The sequence below is a fragment of the Geotrypetes seraphini genome, chromosome 2 (genome assembly GCF_902459505.1).
Source record: "Geotrypetes seraphini chromosome 2, aGeoSer1.1, whole genome shotgun sequence".
NCBI lineage: Eukaryota > Metazoa > Chordata > Amphibia > Gymnophiona > Dermophiidae > Geotrypetes > Geotrypetes seraphini.
In genome coordinates this window covers 436,151,398-436,172,627 of record NC_047085.1, presented here as the reverse complement: position 1 = coordinate 436,172,627, position 21,230 = coordinate 436,151,398, and the positions used below count along the sequence as shown (strand labels likewise).

Sequence of the window (21,230 nt, the reverse complement as noted above, 5' to 3'; positions counted from 1 at the left end):
AAATGATGATCTTGAGGAAGATTGAAAACTTAGAAAACCAACAAAAAAATTTGAATTTGAGAATCCTTAACTTTCCAGTTGCTAAGTTTATGCCGCCTCAAGAACTGTTTAAGAATTTCATGTTGACTGTATTAAATATCCCAGAAGCAAGTCTTCCTCCGACACAAAGAATTTATTATTTAAAACAAATGCAAAAGGAAAAAGTAGTGGAAACTGAAAAAACACAATTGGATGTTTCAGCCATTTTGCAATCATCTGATATTGAAATTCAGGGGCGGGCAACATTATTAGTCTCTTTGGTATTTCTACAAGATAAAGAAATGTTGTTGAAATTGTATTTTAATTTGAAACAGGTCTCCTATTTAGGTGAAAGGATATATATATTTCCGGATGTCTCTAAATGGACACAATCTAGGAGGAAAGAATTTTTGACTTATCGATCAAAGGTGATTGCTTTGGGGGCAGTGTTCCAGTTAAGATTTCCCTGTAAATGCTTTATCTCCTATCAAGGGAGTAGATATATTTTCTTTGAACCTGCCCAATTAGGTTTTTTCCTGGAGGGTAAAGGAATCTCTAAACAGTCCGAATGAAACAGGTTATTAATGCGGTATTAATTAATGGATAGGATAACATCTTACCTGCTCTATTTCCTAATTTGTGATTTTCTTGGGTATATGTTCCCCTTTCCCGAGGAGCTTTATTTAATTTTGTCTCTTCTCCTCTAATTGTGGACTGTATTTGATGACTGTTTTCATTGTTCATTTTTTGTTTCTTAGTTTTTTAACTAAGTAAGATATATAATTTTTGTATTTCCTTTAACATCTTTGTAAAATGGGATGTAATAATAAAATGATAAATAAATAATAATAAAAAAAAAAAAATGCCACACAAAAGCTTACTGATCATGAGAAACATTGGGATGCTTTGGTTAAATCCAAGCCCAAGCTTTAAACTTCTAAATCTTTTATGCCTTCTTCTTCATATCAAAGGTATTTTTCTTCAAAACCAGCTGCTCTTCCTAGACCGCAAGAGAAAAAGCAAAAACAACAGTGCCCTCAAAAATCTTAATCATCAGCTCCTCAAAAGCCTGCTCAGCTGTTCTTTCAATACATTAAAGGGAAACGACCTGTGAAGGAAGCAGTGGGACCGTTAGATGACCAGGGAATAAGGAGGACAAAGCCATCGCCGACAAACTGAACACGATTTTTGCATCTGTATTTACCGAAGAGGATATATCCAATATACCAGAAGTCGACAGGCTATACAGTACACTGGAAATAAAGACAGGAAAATGACAGGGATGACGGTCAGTCTAAAGGAGGTATGCAGACAGATTGATAGGCTTAAAAATAATAAATCCTCAGGAATGGATGGTATCCACCCAAGGGTAATCAAGGAACTGAAAGGGGTTATAGCTGAACTGCTCCAACTAATAGCAAATCTGTCGATCAAATCAGGAAAGATTCCGGAAGACTGGAAAGTGGCAAATGTTACGCCTATCTTCAAGAAAGATTCGAAAGGAGATCTGGGAAACTACAGACCGGTGAGTCTGACATCGGTACCGGAAAAGATGGTAGAGGCGCTGATTAAGGACCGCATCGTCGATCACCTTGACGGACACAATCTGATGAGGACCAGCCAGCATGGCTGACAAACTTACTGCACTTCTTTGAAGGAGTAAATGGCCTAAACTAAACTAAACTAAACCTTAAGTTTATATACCGCATCATCTCCACGGATGTGGAGCTCAGCACAGATTACAAGAACTTAAAATATAGTAAGAGAAGGAAAAAAAAAAGGTTTACATGAACTTATATATAGAAGAGAAAAGTAAGGGGGGATAGAATTACATTTTAGTGAAAAGCCAGGTTTTCAGTTGCTTGCGGAATAATTGGAGGGAGCCCAGGTTCCGCAGCTGGGTAGTAAGATCGTTCCAAAGACCTGTGATTCTGAAGAGAAGGGATTTTCCCAATTTGCCTGCATAGTGAATACCGTGTAGAGAGGGGAAGGATAGTTTATACCTTTGGGCGGGTCTGGTAGAGTCAGGACTCGAGGAGTTATAAGATAGTGGGATTAAGGGAGGAAGGTTGCCATGAATGATCTTAAAAGCCAGGCAGGAGCATTTGAAATGGATTCTGGAAATCACTGGGAGCCAGTGAAGTTTGGCTAGGAGTGGGGAGACATGGTCAGACTTGCGTTTTGCAAAGATCAACTTGGCCTGTTAGACAAGGGTGACCCAGTAGACGTCGTCTATCTAGATTTTCAGAAGGTGTTCGACAAAGTTCCGCATGAATGTCAACTTCGAAAAATTGCGAGCCATAGAATCGAGGATGATATACTCATATGGAATAAAAATTAGTTGGCGGATAGGAAACAGAGAGTGGGGGTGAATAGATAATTGGACTGGAAAAGCGTCACGAATGGAGTGCCACAGGGTTTAGTGCTCGGGCCTGTGCTCTTCAACATATTTATAAATGACCTAGAATTTGGCATGATGACTGAGGTGATTAAATTTGCGGATGATACAAAGTTATTCAGAGTAGTGAGGACACAGAAGGATTGCGAAGACCTACAAAGAGACATAAATATGCTTGAGGAATAGGCTGCGAAATGACAAATGAGGTTCAACATGGATAAGTACAAGGTGATGCATGTCAGTAACCAAAATCATATGCACGCATAAAGGATGCTCGGTGCTATACTTGGAGAGAGCCCCTAGGAAAGAGACTTGGGAGTACTTGTGGACAAGTCAATGAAACAGTCCGCGCAATGCACGGTGGTGGCGAAAAGGGCAAACAGAATGCTAGGAATGATTAAGCAGGGGATCACAAACAGATCTGAAAAGGTTATCATGCCATTATACCAGGCCATGGTACACCCCCATCTGGAATACTGCATCCAACACTGTTCGCCTTTCATGAAAAAGGACATAGTACTACTCGAAAGGGTCCAGAGAGAGCGACAAAAATGGTTAAGGGGCTGGGGGAGTTGCCATATGAGAGGCTAGAGAACTGGGCCTCTTCTCCTTTGAAAAGAGAAGACTGAGAGGGGACATGATCGAAACATTCAAGATACTGAAGGGAATTGACAGTAGATAAAGACAGGTTGTATACCCTTCTCCAAGATAGAGAGAACGAGAGGGCACTCTCTAAAGTTAAAAGGGGATAGATTCCGTACAAACGTAAGAAAGTTCTTCTTCACCCAGAGAGTGGTAGAAATCTGAATGCTCTTCCGGAGGCTGTTATAGGGGAAAGCACCCTCCAGGGATTCAAGACAAAGTTATACAAGTTCCTGCTGAACCAGAATGTATACAGGTAAGGCTAGACTCAGTTAGGGCACTGGTCTTTGACCTAAGGGTCGCCGCAGGAGCGGACTGCTGGGCATGATGGACCACTGGTCTGACCCAGTAGTGGCAATTCTTAAGTTCTTATGCTATTAAGAATCACAGGACTTTATTGGACTGAGCAGTGACCAGTTTAAATGACCATATCACCGTCGCATACCTCGACTCACACTGGCTCCCAATACAAGCAAGAATACTATTCAAATTTTACTGTCTACTATTTAAAGCCATAAATGGAGATAGCCCAGCTTATATGAACAACTGCTTTATCCGAACAACCACAACCAGGTAAAGGAGAACCCAGACACCATTCATATACTCCCCAATCAGAGGCGTCAAACGCAAAAAAATGTACGATGGCCTGCTGGCCACGCAGGCAGCAAAACTAGACCGCCAACTATCCAATCTACTGACCATGACACCAGACTACAAAACCTTCAGAAAAGAAATAAAAACCCTGCTATTCAAGAAATCCATCAAAACAAATTAACACTACAGGAAGCATCAAAGTAACCCGTTCAACTCTGTAACTCTTCTGGAAATGTCCAGATAACCTCTTATGTAATCCGCCTTGAACCACAAGATACTGGCGGAATAAAAGTCACTAATGTAATGTAATGTAATTTGAAGTGGTTCTATTGCTGGGTTGCCTTGTGACCAGCTCAGAATCCTGGGCGTGGAGCTCAGCCCAGCCAGGTCTGAGATAACTGGGTCAGGTCCACTATACGCAGTCGCCTAATTCAGATGAGTACTGGACTATTTTTGTACTAAAAAGTTTATTTTTTTTTCTCGGGGCATGTGGCCCAGGTAAAGACTGTGCAAGAACTGTTTGAGCAATATTGCCTGGAATGTAAGACTGTGAAGAGAAGACTTGTGGCTGAAATAAAGCACCATGTCAAGTCTATGTATCTAAGCTCAAGTTTCAATTTAAGTAATTGTGTTGGCTGGAAGACATCATATCAGACTCCTACTTTTTATTTTGTTGTTGGTTTCCAGTCTACTAGGAAGTTCACATGGGAGGAGTAGGCAGGACATGTGAACAGAGATTCGCAAGGATTATACTAACTCGCATTGATTACAGGGGAGGTCCATAGCCCTTTTTCTGGGGCCCCCTATCCCCTGATGATGAGACTCTATTTGGGGCCCAACAAATAATATGTAAACCACTGTGCTATGAATTTTGAATAACCTTACCAATAGTGGCATAGCAGGGGTGAGCGGTGCCCGGGGTGGTGGAGACCCTCTCCCACCCTCTTCCCCGCCCCCCACCCCCTGACGCATGCAAGCGCTCCTTCCCCATACCTTTTTAACTTCGGTGCTCTCTCTGACATCACTTCCAGTACTCACGTCTAGGAAGTGACATCAGAGAGAGCACCGAAATTAAAAAGGTATGGGGGGAAGGGAAAGGGCACGCAGCAGGGGGAGGAGTGGGAAGTGGGTGGAGAGCAGGAGGGGTGTCAGCGCTGCAAGAAAGACCGTGCCCAGGGCAGACTGTCTGCCCCCCCTTACTACGCCACTGTCTATCAAGCTCCTTTCATGGCTAGCATCCTTCTATTCTGAGTCACACAAACTCTGACATCTTAGATTTACTGGTAAACTTCAATTCCCAATCCCCAAACAGGCATAATGACTTACACATACATAGTAAATGACAGCAGACGGTCCATCCAGTCAGCCCATATCAACAAATCCTCAAGGATAGAATAAAATGAAATAAAATACTTGCTTAAGGACCCTTTTACCAAAGCTGCGGTAGCAAATCCCAGTGTGGCAAATGTGACGCAGACCATAGGAATTGGATTGTGTTGCATTTGCCATACGAGAATAGCTGCTGCAGCTTTATAAAAGGGGTCCTAAATCTGTACAAGAATCTAGTACTATAAAGATCAATTAATAAACATTTATAAAATTACTGAAAGAAATGAAAACTGCTCATAAGGATTTTTTCTTAACAGAATCTATATTGCACAACAATATCATGAAATATATATCGGATATATTCTAATATAATCCGAGATTTTTGGGCCAAAAAAATGGCTCACAAATAGGGTTCTCGGTTTATATTCGAGCTTTCTGTGGATGGTGGTTCTTTTTTCCCTCCCCTCCCCACCAAATAACCAACAATGTTATTTTCCACCCCTCCAGATGCCTGGCAGTGCTATCCTAAACCTCTGTCCCATTACCCATTTCCTCCTGCCCCAAATCGACATCGCACTTACAGTTTCGATGCTCCAGAAGCCGACTCTGATACTCTGTGGTGGGCTGAAGGGCCTTGAGTGCCTGCGCATGCTTAATGCCTGCTGGCTCCCGCCCTCTCCGGGATTCTTGAAGGCCTTTCATCCCAGCACAGAGCGTTGGCTTCCAGAGGATCGGGACTAAGTGTGATGTCAGTTGAGGCAGGGAGGAACAGGTAGTGGAAGGTAGGAGTAAGAACATAAGAATTGCCGCTGCTGGGTCAGACCAGTGGTCCATCATGCCCAGCAGTCCGCTCACGCGGTGGCCCTTTGGTGGCCTCCTCTGTACTGTTCTTTTGCCGCGGTTCACTCCCCTCTGAAGCAACTTCCTGTTTTCGCTTGGGTGGACCGCAGCAAAGTAATGGTGTAGGGGAAGCCACAGGCAGCAAGAGGAAGGAGAGAATGGCACATGGATGGCAAGAGGGGAACAGATGGTGCATATGGACAGTGAGAAGGAGAAGAGATGGGGCACATGGATGGAGGGAAGGGGAAGAGTTGGATAGATTTAAGATGGAGGCAGAAAAATGGAAGAAAACTGAATGTGAAAATCAGTACCAAAGAAGGATGTAGTGCAAAAAGTGAAGGAGAGGAAAGAAATTAAAAATGGATAAGGAGGCCTTGGAAACAGACTTAAGAGCACATATGGAACAAGAAGAGCAGAAAAATAAAATTGCCAGATAACAAAGGTAGGAAAAAAGTTTTTATTTTCAATTTAGTGATTAAAATATATCAACTTTGAAAATTTACATCTGTTGTTTTTATATTTTGGACTGTTCAGGAAGAAATGCATTTCTTTCTATTTCTCTTGTGGTGTACTGTGTGCAGAGTCTGGCATGTTAAGGTTTCGTTTGTATATAATAGTACTTATAGTTTGTGGGTTTGTATTTGAAAAGTTTTTTTTTTACTGTTTTCTGCATGTGTGACTGAGGCCATGTATTCTGGTGGGGATGACAAATGAAACTCATATACCCAAATTTATAACCTTGGGTTTTATTTGAGGCAACCTTTTTTCCTCCTTTTTTTGGGGAAAAAAGTTACCTCGGTTTATATTTGGATTGGTTTATATTCGAGTACAGTGTTTCTCCGGTCATTTGCGGTATTCTCCGACCGGGACTTCCTATGCTAAAGCCAGGATTCACCAATCAGGAGTTGCATGTCAAAGCAGCTCCTAATTGATGAAGCCTGACTTTAGTGCAGGAAGAGGCGGTCGGAGCATTCCGTGAGTGATTTTCTTCACTTGCTGGCGCTCCAGCTGCCCTCTCCTGCCTCCCCAGGTGCAAAACTATATTCGCAGTTTTTCGATATTTGCAGGGGTTCCTGGACTGGAACCCCCGTGAATATCGGGGGAGTACTGTATATATGGTAATAATACATAATAAAATTCTGTGTTATATTATTTTTACTGCATCAAACTGAACGCATGAATTACAAACCACAGTAGACTATGTTTCATTCCTTCCTGCTGATGGCTCCGTTTAAACATTTGGATTTCAAGGATTAAAATCTGCAAATTTCTCTGACCCCCCACTTCAACCTTGATGTACTTCCAAACACTTCCAGATAAATTTGTCTAACCTTAATATGCTAATGTAATTTCAAAAGTTTTATGTAATATCGCTGTCTGTACACAGTCTCTTCCACTGTAAACCACTTTGAACTGTTTGTGGTATTGCAGTATATAAAAATAAAGTTATTATTATTATTACATCCAAGTGTAATTCTTCAGGCCAAAATAGTGAAATAGTTATATGCTACATATATTTATTAACCACATCTGCACTAAGAGTTACAAATAAAATTAATTATGTGTATATAGTTAGATTCAGCAACATGAGCTTTAAGTGGTTTTCACAAGCTTACCTGTATGGCTGTTTTCAGACTGAGCTATGAGAGCAGCCAGTGATGAATTAGGATTTAATCTATTGCCATACATGTGGGAAGAAACCAGATTCAAAGATGACCCAGGAAGTGTGTTTACCTGTAAGCAAATGACTGGTGTAAGAAAATCACAAATCCTATAGGAAATTCTACTTTTGAAAAATAAAGCATTTTTGATCACGTACATCTAATGAATGTTTATAAGTTCTTGTGATGTATACTTTTTACAAGAAGAAAAATGACAAATTGGCTGCATGATTTTCTACATTCAGCTTTTTGAACAATTTATATTTTATTCTGTAGATATTTTATAGTGTATTTTAAGATGCAAGATTTTCACTGAGCAAAATGGTTTTCACTGCAGCTGTAATTTTGAAATGGCTCTCATGGAATCAAATGGCGTGTCTTTTCCAATTCCAAAGGATGCATTTGTGACCTGCTGAGTGAAAAGGCACCAAAAGTAGGGTATGTGATTTATTTCTACCACAAGAAAGAGGGACATCACCTGTATAATCCTGCATACTGTAATTTCAGCCTCAGGTATAGACTAGTTACTTCTTTAAAAATGAAAACTGTTTATCAATCAAAAAGTATGTTTTTCAGAAAAACACATTTGAAAAATAGCAAACTAAGAACATCTATCTCTCTGCAATCCAAAGTTTTTGAGAAAAAAAAAAAAGAACAGTTCCTTTCTACTGACCTTATAGTACAAAAATGAAAGTTGCCCAAATTTACCCCCCTCAAACTTTATAGCCTTTGTTTCTGTAATTTATAACCCCATATTTGGTACCTTTTCATTCAGCAGGTTACATTTAATGCCAGGATTTAGTTGCATGGAGACCTTGTGGTTACCCTACTAATTATTTAATCTTATTAAACCATTTACAGTAAAAGGGCAGGTAGACAACAGATGTCTCACAAATACTTGGGAATCTTACATCAGAAGCCGCCTGTGGAGGTCAAAGGGTCTTACTTCCAGCTCTACAGTCTAACTACACACAGCAACATTCTCTTTGCACTACACTGTCATTAGTAAAACCTGTACATTATTTTGCTACTTCCTATTCTGCTAGAATTGGAAGTCTGGCATTTTATTCTCTCAAGTATATTTCTTAAACAATACAGGGCTCACTGAATCACAGCTCTGCCCTGACCCCATATAAGGAACTTTATTTTTGGCAGCAATCCAGACCTACTTACTTAACAGCTCTCCAAAGTTTGAATTCATTCATGTAGCTAACCACAATTCTGAATGCATCTGTTGGGATTTGTGCCAAACAAGAGAAAATGAACTCTTAAACAGATGAAGCAAGAGAGTTTGGCTAACATGTTACATAATCGAATGCAGTAAAATTGGTATGCATGCATTTACCATCACCTCTGAAGAACATTTTTAATCTATTCTGCTAAAAATATCTTACATGGATTTATCCAGAGCTATTGAAATCACGATTGCTTCTAAGACAGCAGCATTTATTTCAGAGGCAATTGCCTGGTCTTCAGTTTCAAATTAATGCAGAAAAAATACGGAAGCTTTTAGTTAATGTGGCACTGGACAGCCTAGCATTTAAGAATATGCATTCAAATAATGCATCAATGGCAAGAAACCTACAATACATGCAATAAGAAAGAATACTGCAAAAACTTTATAAGCACACAACAGTGCCATTTTAAATGAGTGATGGGAATATGCAGAAAATTTAAAACCAGTTACATAAAGAAAACAGAGGTTTACATGTGGAGGTGGCTTGTAATAAAATTGCCTAGAGTGTATTCAGATAAACATATGCACACAAATACTACTTCACGCATACTTTTTCCCATTACAAGAAAATGAGTTCCCTTGGACATACTTTTAGATTTTCAAAATTATGTACTGTGGCAAGGAAAAGGTGCAAGACTAGGGTTACCAGATTCACAGATTTCCCAGACATGTCCTTGTTTGGGGGGATCCGGCTGGATTTTTCAATTTGCATTTTAGTCCGGTTTTCGGGAAGCGGCAGCAGCAGCAGCAGCCTTTATGACCCATCAAACATCTACTTCAGAAATTCAAACATCTAATGGAACCTGGTCCCCATCCCTCTGGTCAGACCACTACATTTACACCTTCAACATCATTTGGACCAAAAAAAATCCAAACCAATATCCAAAATAGTAACCTACACATCACGCAAACGCATCGAGCCCGCCATTTTCTGGTCAAAAGTAGACGAAACAATCCAAGAAGATAACCCCAAAGACTTCATTTCACACTGGGGCTATTTGAGCAACAACATCCTTGATGAACAGGCCCCACTTCGAACCAAAACCAGAACATGCAGACGATCAGACCAATGGTTTGACGAAGAATTACTCCTACTCAAGAGACAATGTAGACGTCTGGAAAGAAAATGGAGAAAAACCAATCAAGATCACACGAAAACCGCCTGGAAAAAAATTAACAAACAATACAAACTTCTATTAAAAGAAAAAAACATTACATCAACCTAATAGGCACGGAAACCCAAGACACCAAAAAACTATTCCAAATATTAAAAGATCTAACAAACACCATACCCTATTTGACCACTAACAATAACTCCTCCCCTTCAGCCTCCCTCCTAGCTGAACATTTCAAGAATAAAATTACAAACACCAGAGCTACTCTCATTAGTAACCCAACCCACCTACTCGAAGTCACAATACTCCCCACAGAAAATGAATCTTGTGCTGCAGACAGATCTTGGTCCCAATTCCCTAAGATACATTGGACCGAATTCAACAAACTCTACAATAAGTACAGCCATGCATCATGTGAACTCAACCACTGCCCGCCATATCTCCTGTCATCAGCGAGCACTAAGTTCCGTACCTTACTCCTACACTGGATACAAACCATGCTCACAGATGGCATTTTCCCGAATGACCTCAGCGAAATCATCATCACCCCAATCTTAAAAGACCCAAAAGACCTCTCATCCAACTACAGACCAATAGCCTCAATACTTCTATATATCAAACTAACAGAAGGATTAGTAGCCAAATTCCTCACCAACTATCTCGAGGACCATAACTTACTCCATCCCACGCAATCCGGCTTCAGAACTAACTTCAGCACAGAGACACTACTAGGCTCCCTTATCGACACAGCAAGACAACACCTCAGCATTGGAAAAAAAATGCTGCTCATACAGTTGGACCTGACGGCGGCATTTGACCTGGTAGACCATAACATCCTACTGCAAATCTTGGACTCAATAGGCATCTCAGATAAAGTATACTCATGGTTTGAAGGTTTCTTAAAATCCAGAACATACAAAGTAAAATCAGACAACGAAAAATCCAAACCTTGGTCCAACCCCTGCGGCGTTCCACAAGGGTCCCCACTGTCCCCTACTCTCTTCAACCTATATATAGCCTCTCTTGGCGTTTACCTGAACAAACAAGGCCTATCCTCTTATAGCTATGCTGATGACATCACCATCCTCATTCCTTTCGACCAACCAATGCTCTTAATGTCAGACACACTACACAGAACTCTAGCTACAGTTACGACTTGCATGGAAGACCACAAACTGAAACTCAACCCAGACAAAACTAAATTCATCCTCCTAGAAAATAACAAAATCCCAACCATAACCAACTTAGAAATCAACTCTATCAACTACCCTTTGCAAACCACCCTAAAACTTCTAGGTATGACTATTGACAGAGGCTGCACCATGCAACCACAAATTAACAAAACAATACAGAAATCTTTTGCAGTTATGAGAAATCTTAGACAAGTCCGAAAATTCTTCGAAAAAACACAATTTCAGATCCTAGTACAATCTCTAATCCTAAGTATCCTAGACTATTGCAACATCCTCTACCTCCCCTGCCCTGCAATAATGATTAAACAACTACAGCCAATTCAGAATACAGCTCTGAGACTTGTCTATTCATTGAAAAAAACATGATCACATTACTGAGGCATTCATCAATTCTCATTGGCTTCCAATCCAGGAAAAAATGCAATTTAAATTCTACTGTATACTATTTAAAACTATAAATGGAGACAGCCCAACCTATCTAAACGACCGCCTCATCCAAACCACCTCTACCAGGCATAGAAAAACACACACCCCATTCACTTACCCCACAATCAAAGAAGTAAAATGGAAAAAACTATACAACGGACTACTGGCCACTCAGGCAGCGAAGATAGACAACCAAGTCTCCAACCTATTGACAACAACCCCAGACTACAAGATGTTCAGAAAGGAAATAAAAACTATACTCTTCAAGAAATCCCTTAATAAAGCTTAATACCATGATAAAGCTTAACCCCCCTCTTACCATCCCCTCCCTAACCTCAGATCCTACTTTTCCCTCTCTTGGAAACCTTCTATGATCTAACGTTGTAACCCTTCTTCCATAACTCTTTTTGTAATCCGCTTTGAACCGAAAGGTAATGGCGGAATAGAAATCTGTAATGTAATGTAATGTAGTGTAAAAAGAAATAATCTCGGCCGGGGTTGGCATCGTGCTCCAGAGCTCATCTGGTAGCCTTCCCATCTGGCCCTCTCCCTTCCACCTGCACCTGGCCACACCCCCTTCCTCATGAACCTCTTCGGTGACTTGTCAGCGGCGGTGATCAAGATAGGTTGCCGACGTCAGGGCCTTCCCTATGCGAGTCCCACCTACTTTGCTTCAACTTCCTGTTTCCACAAAGGCAGGACTTATAGAGGGAAGGCCAGGTGTCAGCAACCTTTCCTAAATGCCGCCGCTGACGAGTCACCAAAGAGGGCTGCGGGGCAGGAGGTGCAGCCAAGTGCAGGTGAAAGGGAGAGGGCCAGATGCAGAACTTGTGGGTGAGGAAGGAGAATGAGAGAAAGAGAGACTGGAGGGAAACAAAGGAAATGTGTTATACTGGGCTGGGCCGGAATGGAGGGAGAGTGGAAAGATGCTGGTTATAGGGTGCAGTAACAAAGAAAGAGGGGGGGCAAGCAGGCACTATGGGCTAGATTCACTAAACCCTCTGATCCTGTCCCGACAATCGCAAAACCAATCCACCAATGCAAATGAGGGTAAATGGCATGTAAAAGTAGGAAATCATCAATTCACTAAGCAGAAGAAGAAACACTGATTGGGTTTGCCGCTTAATATCCTTGCTGACTCTCCTGCCCTCTTCCGTCCTTACAACCCCATATAAAACAACCATCAAAATAAAAACTGTAAAATATCTTTAAAACCACGGGCTTGCAATGTGCCATTTGCAGAATATATTAAAAAGGAAGAATTCCTTTTTTATATATTCTGCAAAAAACGTAATGCTCCCGCCGCCAATACCTGCTGCCACTTGAAAATTATGGCAAGAGAGATTCCCACTCCCTCCTGCCATCGGGCCCACTCCCGACTTCCTCCATTAAAAAAACAAACATCAGGAGGAATGCCGACTCTCTCCTGCCACCGGACGCCCCCTCCCTGTTCACCACCCCCCTTCCCATATTTGTGAGGGAGCAGGAGGGGTGCTCACTCCTCCTGCTCCTATGACTCCAGCAACATATCTGAGGCCTTAGGTCCCACCCCGGTGCAATATGTGATGCACAGGGAGGAGCCTAAGGTCCTTATTGGCTGAGGTGACTCGGGCTCCTCCCTTGAGAGGGGCCTGAGGCACCTGAGCCAATCAGGAACTTCCTTAGGTTACTCACTATGGAAGTCCCTGATTGGCTGAGGCACTTAAGCCAATCAGGGCCTTAGGCCCCTCCCTGTGCATCACATAATGCACCGGAGCAGGGACCTAAGGCCTCAGACACGTTGCTGGAGTCATAGGAACAGGAGTGAGCACCCCTCATGCTTCCTTACAGGTATGGGGAGGGGGGAAGGGAACGGGGAGAGGGGCATCTGGTGGCAGGAGGGAGTCGGCATCCCTTCTGCCATAATTAGGAAGCGGCGACCAGGAGGGGCATTTTTGGGGGTTCGGGGAGGGAGGTCACTTTTGTCAGGAGGTGGGGCGGGGGGCCTTTTTTCTTTTTTTAAAATCGGACTGATATTTTGTGTGTGTAATATACGCAAAATATCAGTGCCATTAAAAAAAATAAAATATTGGCAGAAGCCCTGACAGCAATGACAGGAAGCTGCTTCTCCTGTCAGGGTTTTGCCCTGACTCAATCGCTTTGAGTTGGGAGAGATTGCATGTAAATGATTTGTACCTCCGTGCAAATGATTTGCATGCAAAAAAGATAGTGAATCAATCAGTTTTAAAATCGGTCAGGAATAGGCCAACAGCAATTTACTCCCTATCTTTCGTGAATCTGGGCCTATAAGGATAGAGAAACAGAGGGGAAATGCTGACACTGGGGAGGGGTTAAATAGGAACACAGAGGGAGCAATGCTGAAAGGGGGTAGATGGGTTTTCAGAGGGAGGCAAGACTGAAAGAGGCTAGATTGGCACGCATAGGGTAGGTTATAATACTGAAATGGAGGGTTGATGGGGATACAGATTTATTTATTTTAAAATTTCTATACCGTTTTATTAAAAAACGGTTTACAATAAAGTTACATACATAAAATATTGAAACAGGTCAGAACAGATAAAAGCAAAGGCAGAAAGATTCAATCCTTATAATAGGTCAAATGCTGAAAGAAATGCAACAACAAATAATGGCACATTGTTCAACATTTGGCGCTCCCTAACCACTAAAAATGACTCCACCCTTCTTCCCTCATCTCCTTCAGCCGAGGTCCTAGCAAAATTCTTCAATGATAAGATCTCTACCTTAAGGCGCTCTTTCCCGCCCGCAATCTCCTACAATTCTTTGGTGCCCCCGAACTCAACCCCACCCTAGCTGCTCTCAACCCCATCCCTGCCGACAGATCCTGGACTGTCTTCGAGCTCATATCTGATTCTCAGACCCTTAAACTCTGCCTCAAGTTAAAATCATGCAACTGCATCCTGGACCCATTTCCCTCCTACCTATTTGAGAAAATCCCTGCACAGGCCATCACATCTCTTACCAAACTCATAAATTCTGCCCTATTATCAGGCCTATTCTCCACTGAAATGGGACACATCGCATTGACCCCTTTACTGAAAAAAGCTGACCTAGACCCCTCCATACCATCCAACTACCGTCCAATAGCAAATATCCCTCTCCTCACCAAACTGCTCGAGTCTATCATATCTACCCAGCTCTCTTCCTACTTAGAAAGATTCTCCATCCTCTTACCTTACCAATATGGCTTCAGACCCAACTTCTGCACTGAATCCCTATTGGCCTCTCTAATCTCTAAGGTTCAGCAACTGCATTCTCGTAACAAGTTTGCTGTCCTTCTACAATTCGACCTCTCCGCAGCTTTTGACGTTGTCCACCACGACATTCTAATTTTCCAACTCTCCGAGATAGGCATTAGCTCCATAGTTCTTGATTGGTTCTCCAAATTCTTGCGCTCCCGCTCTTACATGGTTAACATGAGCGGCACCTCATCCTCCCCCTGGACCCCGACTTGTGGTGTCCCACAAGGCTCACCCCTCTCCCCAATCCTCTTTAACATTTACATGTCCTCCCTGAAACTACTCCAACTATCCCCCCTTGAAACTCTTTACACTTACGCTGATGACATCCTCGTCCTCCTTGAGACCGACTCGAACCTCACTAACCTCTCCACGAACATATCCTCATGCATAAAGAACCTCCAATCCTGGGCATTCACAATGCATATGAAACTAAACGAGTCCAAAACAAAACTCCTTTGGCTCGGCCCAAAATTAGACCATCTACCTTCCTCCATCCCATTGTCCTCCGGCCCCCCATTACAGCTCGAGTTCTCAAGCAAAGTTCTGGGTGTCACCTTAGACTCTTCTCTATCCTTCAACGAACATCTCCAATCCCTGGTGAAGAAATGCTTCTTCAGCCTTCACATGCTAAGGAAAGTCAGACCCTATTTTCACCAAAAACACTTCGCAGTCCTAGTACAATCCATCATCCTCTCCAGATTGGATTATTGCAATTCTATCTACCTCAGCCTAACCAAGAAAAGCCTCCACAGACTTCAGCGGATTCAGAACGCCGCAGCTAAGCTTGTTTTCGCGAAAAGCAAATTTGATCACGTCTAAGCTCCATTGGCTCCCAGTAATTCCCAGGATCCACTTCAAATGTGCGTGTCTGGCCTACAAGATCCTACATGGCATCCTTCCTGCCGTTATCCCTCTATCCTGGAACTCCCCAACCCCTACTTCCTCCAGATCCTCCCAAATTTTTAAACTATCCTTCCCTTCCATAAAAGGTATTTCCCATACAGGCAAATTTGGGTCATCCCTCCCCTTTAGAATCACTGAGATCTGGAATAACCTCACCTCCCCACTCCGAACCTCAAGCTCCCTCCAACTCTTCCGCAAACACCTAAAAACCTGGCTATTCTCAAAACTGTAACACTTCCCCCCTCTTAGGCCTCTCACCTTCCCCCTTTACACCTAACTCTTTAATCTCTCCACTGTAGTTCCTCTCTCATCCTTCTTCCTGTAAACCGTGCCGAGCTCCGCATTCGTGGAGATGGTGCGATATATAAACCCAAGGTTTAGTTTAGTTTAGTAAATAATAGGGCAATGCTGAAAAGGGGGAGAGGAGATAGGGACACAGAGAGGGAGGAATGCTGAAGGAAGGTAGTAATGAAAAAGAGGAAGTGAAACAGAGACACAGAACTAATGATGAAAAAAGGGGGAAGATAAGGACACTGAAAGAGCAAGTTGTGAACATGGGGGAAAGACAAGGACAGGGACAGGGACAAATGAAGATTCTGAAAAAGAGGTGAGATAGGGATATAGGTGAGATGGACACACAGAAGGGTAATGCTGGAAAAGAGGTAGAATGGTAACTCTGACAGACACAGAAGGGAAATGCTGGATCAAGGAGAGATGGGGGCTCAGGCTGGATGGAATGGGGAGAAAGAGGGCCAAGCCACACTGAAGGAGCACATAAAGAGGACAGACATTGGAAAGATTGAAATTGAAGCATAAACCCAGAATCAATCAAGGTAGATAAAAGTTGTTTGGGTTTTTTTTTAATAGCTTTGTTAATAAATGTTTATAATTTGAAAATGGAAATAAGGTGATCTTTTTATTAGACCAATTTTAATATATTTTTCACTAGTTTAAGAGACCAAAACTCTTTCTTCAGGTCAGGAAAGGATACTGAGAAGGAGATTTTGGCCTCTGAAAGCTAACAGAAAATGTATTGGTCCAATAATATCTTAGTTTCCATTTTTGGTTTTTTTTTCTATGTGATGATTGGTATTTGTCAGTCTTTTCAAATTTACATCTGTTGTTTTTAAATTACATGCATCGATGTTTATGTGGTGTTGCATTATCTGCAGATTCTGGCTTCTTAAGATGCAGTTTCATTGTTGACTACATATTTTATTTTTACTTTGCAGTTATTTATTCTATACTGGGTGAGAGTATATATGTGTTCTGTGCATGAGAAAAAAAGACTTGCTTTTCTGTTAGCATTAACTGTGCAGAATCAATCTAAACCAATCTGGCTTGTTCAGTTTTACAATGGGTGCACTAATGTTCTGGTACTCACTGCAAAGGTTAAGATGCTGCCATTTCCTAGGTGTGAGTCGTGGATTATTACTAAAAATATTTTTTTCATATAGAGGAGAGGTGTTTAAAAATGATTGACCTGGGGTGTCAAATATGCTAGGTATGTCACTGATGGCTGGACTCGGAGTTCCAGACTCAATGCTGCAGGAGTCGGCGCTGACTGTTATCACAGATGCACAGCTTGCACCAGTAGAGGTCAGCTCAGGTCACACCGGTCACCTTATCTTCTGGTGAGTGCTGTGTGGCAAGCAAAAAGAGCCTCCTTTCTACTCCAATATTCATTGCATATAGCCAGTAGCCAGCAGCTGCCAAGGACCAAGGAGAGGAGGAAAGATTGAAGAGGCCAGCTGGGATCCAGGAAGGACTTACTGCAGAGACAGTGCAGGTGTACCAGTGTTCTGCTGCCTAAGTTAGCCTGAAGTTGGGACAAAATAAAATAATGTTCTCTGTCCTAAGATTAAGGGCAACTGAAAGGCGGATGTATCAGGAAGTTCCTCCCAATTGCTTGTTCCCTGGGAAAGAGAAAAAGAAAAGGCTATGGATTGGCTGTCAGATGGAATGGATACTATGAATTTAAGACTTATTTATTTATTTGGGGGTGGGGCAGGTTTGACAATCTGTAACTTGTGCTCTGCATGTGTTACTGAGATTCTTGGAGCTGTATGCTATATGTGACCATTTGCTGAATGTTTTAAAAAAGCTGGGAGTGAGAGGTACTGAACCTGACTATGGTCAGGAAAGAAAGCTAGTTTCTCGGGCTAGGCTTTGAAATAAAACCCACCGAACCTGCTATTTTAGTGTTTGGCTGGTGTTTTCAGTTGCCCTTGATGCTTACGATCTGTTAACAGCTGGAGGGCTGTTTGATGTTATTTCCACATGTTTATCAACTCAAGGATTGGTCCACTCCATTCAATATTTTATAGACTCAAAACTGAAAGTCTGATATATCATGGGTGCAACACAAGAAAGGATGGGGCGCCATGGAGGGCAAGTTGCACAGAATGCAATTATAGATTGCTACAACCCTGACTGCACACAGCAGGCAACCACCTAGCCAAGGGGCAGGGCAAGGGACGGGGCAAGGGGTGGGGCTATGTGTCCTCATTTTTGGCTTCACAAATATGGTAACCCACAGGTGTCAAAGTCGGTCCTCGAGGGCCGCAATCCAGCCGGGTTTTTAGGATTTCCCCAATGAATATGCATGAGATCTATTAGCATACAATGAAAGCAGTGCATACAAATAGATCTCATGCATATTCATTGGGGAAATCCTAAAAACCTGACTAGATTACGGACCTCGAGGAATGACTTTGACACCCTTGGAAGACCCTAGTATACACAAATCATCAGCAATAGTCAGCCCTGCCACTGTACATAAAACCAGCAGGGAAGACCCTGAGACAAAGCAGAAGGTTCCAGGGGACAGAAATAGTCCTGGAACAGGGGTTTATTTGCCCTTACACAAGCACAAGTATTCAAAGACAGGTTTTACACCCACTTTCAAGTTTCAAGTTTTATTAGGATTTTATATACCGCCTATCAAGGTTATCTAAGCGGTTTTACAATCAGGTACTCAAGCATTTTCCCTATCTGTCCCGATGGGCTCACAATCTATCTAACGTACCTGAGAACACAGCACTTCTGAGAACATAGCACACAGAGGGGGTGGGGTAAACACAAGGAGCAAGCAAGGAGGAAACTAATTAAGCAATCTCATGGTCAGCCAATGAGAATGACTGCTAGTTCCAGTGCTGCCCTTAAAAAGGCTGTTCTTTCACAGAGAGGCTCCCCAGCTGCAGAGAGAACTTCAAGCATGGCTCTCTGCATTCTTTAACCACAAGAAGGAAATCTGATTCCAGGCACAAGCTCAAGCAAATAATGCTTATCAGAGATTAAACCAATCAGGTAGCAGCTTAGTAGAGGAAATGCTGTCTGATTTTGAAGAAAGCTTAGTGGAGTCAGAAATGTCCTGGATCAGAGTGAATGTGGGAGTGTGTCTGATTTTTCTTTATCAGGTGAAGATATGATCTGGGAAAGAGGGAACTGAAAGGCAAAGAAACTGCTTGTGTGAATGTGTGCGTATGAGGAAAAAACTTGTAGGTTTTAAAAACCACACTTGGAAGTAGCAGTGCTTAAGAGAAGGGGGAGGGGAACTCTTTTTATCTAATCTGCCAGAGAATAGCAACCAGCAACCTGCTTGTTTAACTTAGGTGCTGACCCCTAGCTCAGTAGGGATCTTAACACCTAGGGAGGGACATAAGTCAGAGCAAGGTTTGCCCTTTCCATTGAGCCAGCAATATCCCATAGAGGCTCAGTGTAGAGAGCTGCACGGGAACGGGAACGACGGGAATCCCGCGGAGACCTGTGGGGATCCTGCGGGTTCCCCCTTTGGGTCACGGGAATCCCGTGGGGACGCCTCCTAATGTCACGGGGTTTCTGCGGGGTTCGATACAACTCGAGCCACGAGGCTCGTCTTCTTTTTCCTACCTGCCCTGTCGCAGCACACATAGCCGACCGAAAGTCTTCCCCGATGTCAGCGCTGACATCAGAAGGAGGGCTTAAGCAAAGCCGTCCTCCAACGCCAGCGCTGACATCGGGTAAGACTTCCGGTCGGCTATGTGTGCTGCAGCAGGGCAGACAGGAAATAGAAGACGAGACTCGCGGCTCGAGCTCCATTTGGCTAGGAAAGTTGCTTGCAGATGAGGGCTGGGAGACAAACATGGAACACAAAAGGGGGGAGGGAGTGCGTTTTTGGATACAAGGCATGAACTTGGGAAAGAGGAAGGGAGGGAAAGAGATGCTGAGGTGGGGGAGGGAATGCGTTTTTGGACACAGAAGGCATGGACTTGGGAGAGAGGAAGGGAGGGAAAGGATGCTGAGGTGGGGGAGGGAATATGTTTTTGGACACAGAAGGCATGAACTTGGGAGAGAGGGAGGGAAAGAAATGCTGAGGTGGGGGAGGGAATGCGTTTTTGGACACAGAAGGCATGAACTTGGGAGAGAGGAAGGGAGGGAAAGAGATGGTTGTGTACACAGGGAATGGAAGAAAGGAGAATTTTTGGTCATAGGGAGGGAGTGAGGTACAGATGAGAGGGAGAAATATTGTGGTGGAAAGGGAACAGTGGGACAGATCAAAATGGATGCAAGAGGGAGGAATGTTGGACATAGTGGTGAAGGGAATGGAGGGAGAGATGTGGCGGGGTGATAGAAGGAGAAATGTTGGGCATGGGATTGGTGGGCAGGGGTGAAAGGGATAAATACTGGACCATGGTAGGAGGAACCAATGGACAGCAACAGAAGAATTTACAGAAGATGGGAAAGCGGAAAAAAGAAACTGGGACCAACTTTATGGAAAAATAAGTCTCCAGACAACAAAGGTAAAAAATGGAATTTATTGACCAAAATAGCTTTGGGAAATGTATATAGCAGATATCTTTGTATTGTGTTCAAAAGAAAAGGAAATGTATTTCTGTTTTTATTTCTACAGTGTTGAAGTACTTGCTGACCCTTGCTGTGACTGGTGGGGATCTCCAAGCACCGCCAGCAGAGGACCTCCTCTAGAGATGGCCAGAACTCCCCTCCACCAAGCACAGCAGTCACTGGCAGCATCCATGAGCCACTGAGGTGCCAGCATCTGTGACTCAGGGACGCTACTGCTGCCTGCCAAGCTTGGCAAAAGGGACCCCGGCCAACTGCAAAGGAAGTCCTCAGCTGACAGCTTGGGGGTTCTCATCAGCTGAGTATTTATATTTTATATTTATATTAGAGGCTCTGGTAGAAACCCATTTACAAAGTATGTATTCTTCCCAATTAATATTTCCAAATTAATAAACTGTCTTTGCTTATTTGTAAATGGGTCTCTACCAGAGCCTTTAATTCAGTAGCATAATTAAATTAAATAACTATTAATGAAGTTTATAGGGACGGAGGGGATTCCTCACGGGGACGGGTGGGGACAGAGTGATTCCTCGCAGGGACGGGTGGGGACAGAGGGATTCCTCACGGGGATGGGTGGGGACAGGTGGGATTTTGGCGGAGATGGGTGGGATTTCTGTCCCCGCGCAACTCTCTAGCTCAGTGGTGAACTAGTTCAGTATTACTGGTGAATAAAGTTCAATGTATGGAGGTGCCTTACAAACTACAGTAGTGGCAATTTGTTCAGAAGAGAGTTCCTTCAAGCCACATTGAAAGCCAGGACAGGGCATACCCA

The 21,230-nt window shown here is 42.9% G+C and overlaps 1 protein-coding gene across 3 annotated transcripts in view; it reads right to left on the bottom strand.

Moving 5' to 3' along the window:
• MLLT10 (MLLT10 histone lysine methyltransferase DOT1L cofactor) overlaps positions 1-21,230 on the bottom strand; it is a 692,838-nt gene that overhangs the window by 97,113 nt on the left and 574,495 nt on the right. For all 3 annotated transcript variants that reach the window (XR_004538143.1, XR_004538144.1, XM_033931325.1), the window contains one exon: positions 7,438-7,555. Coding sequence is in view for 1 of the 3 variants with exons in the window: in XM_033931325.1 (XP_033787216.1) it covers positions 7,438-7,555 (118 nt within the window). In the remaining 2 variants the exon portion in view is untranslated. The remainder of the gene's footprint in view (positions 1-7,437; positions 7,556-21,230) is intronic.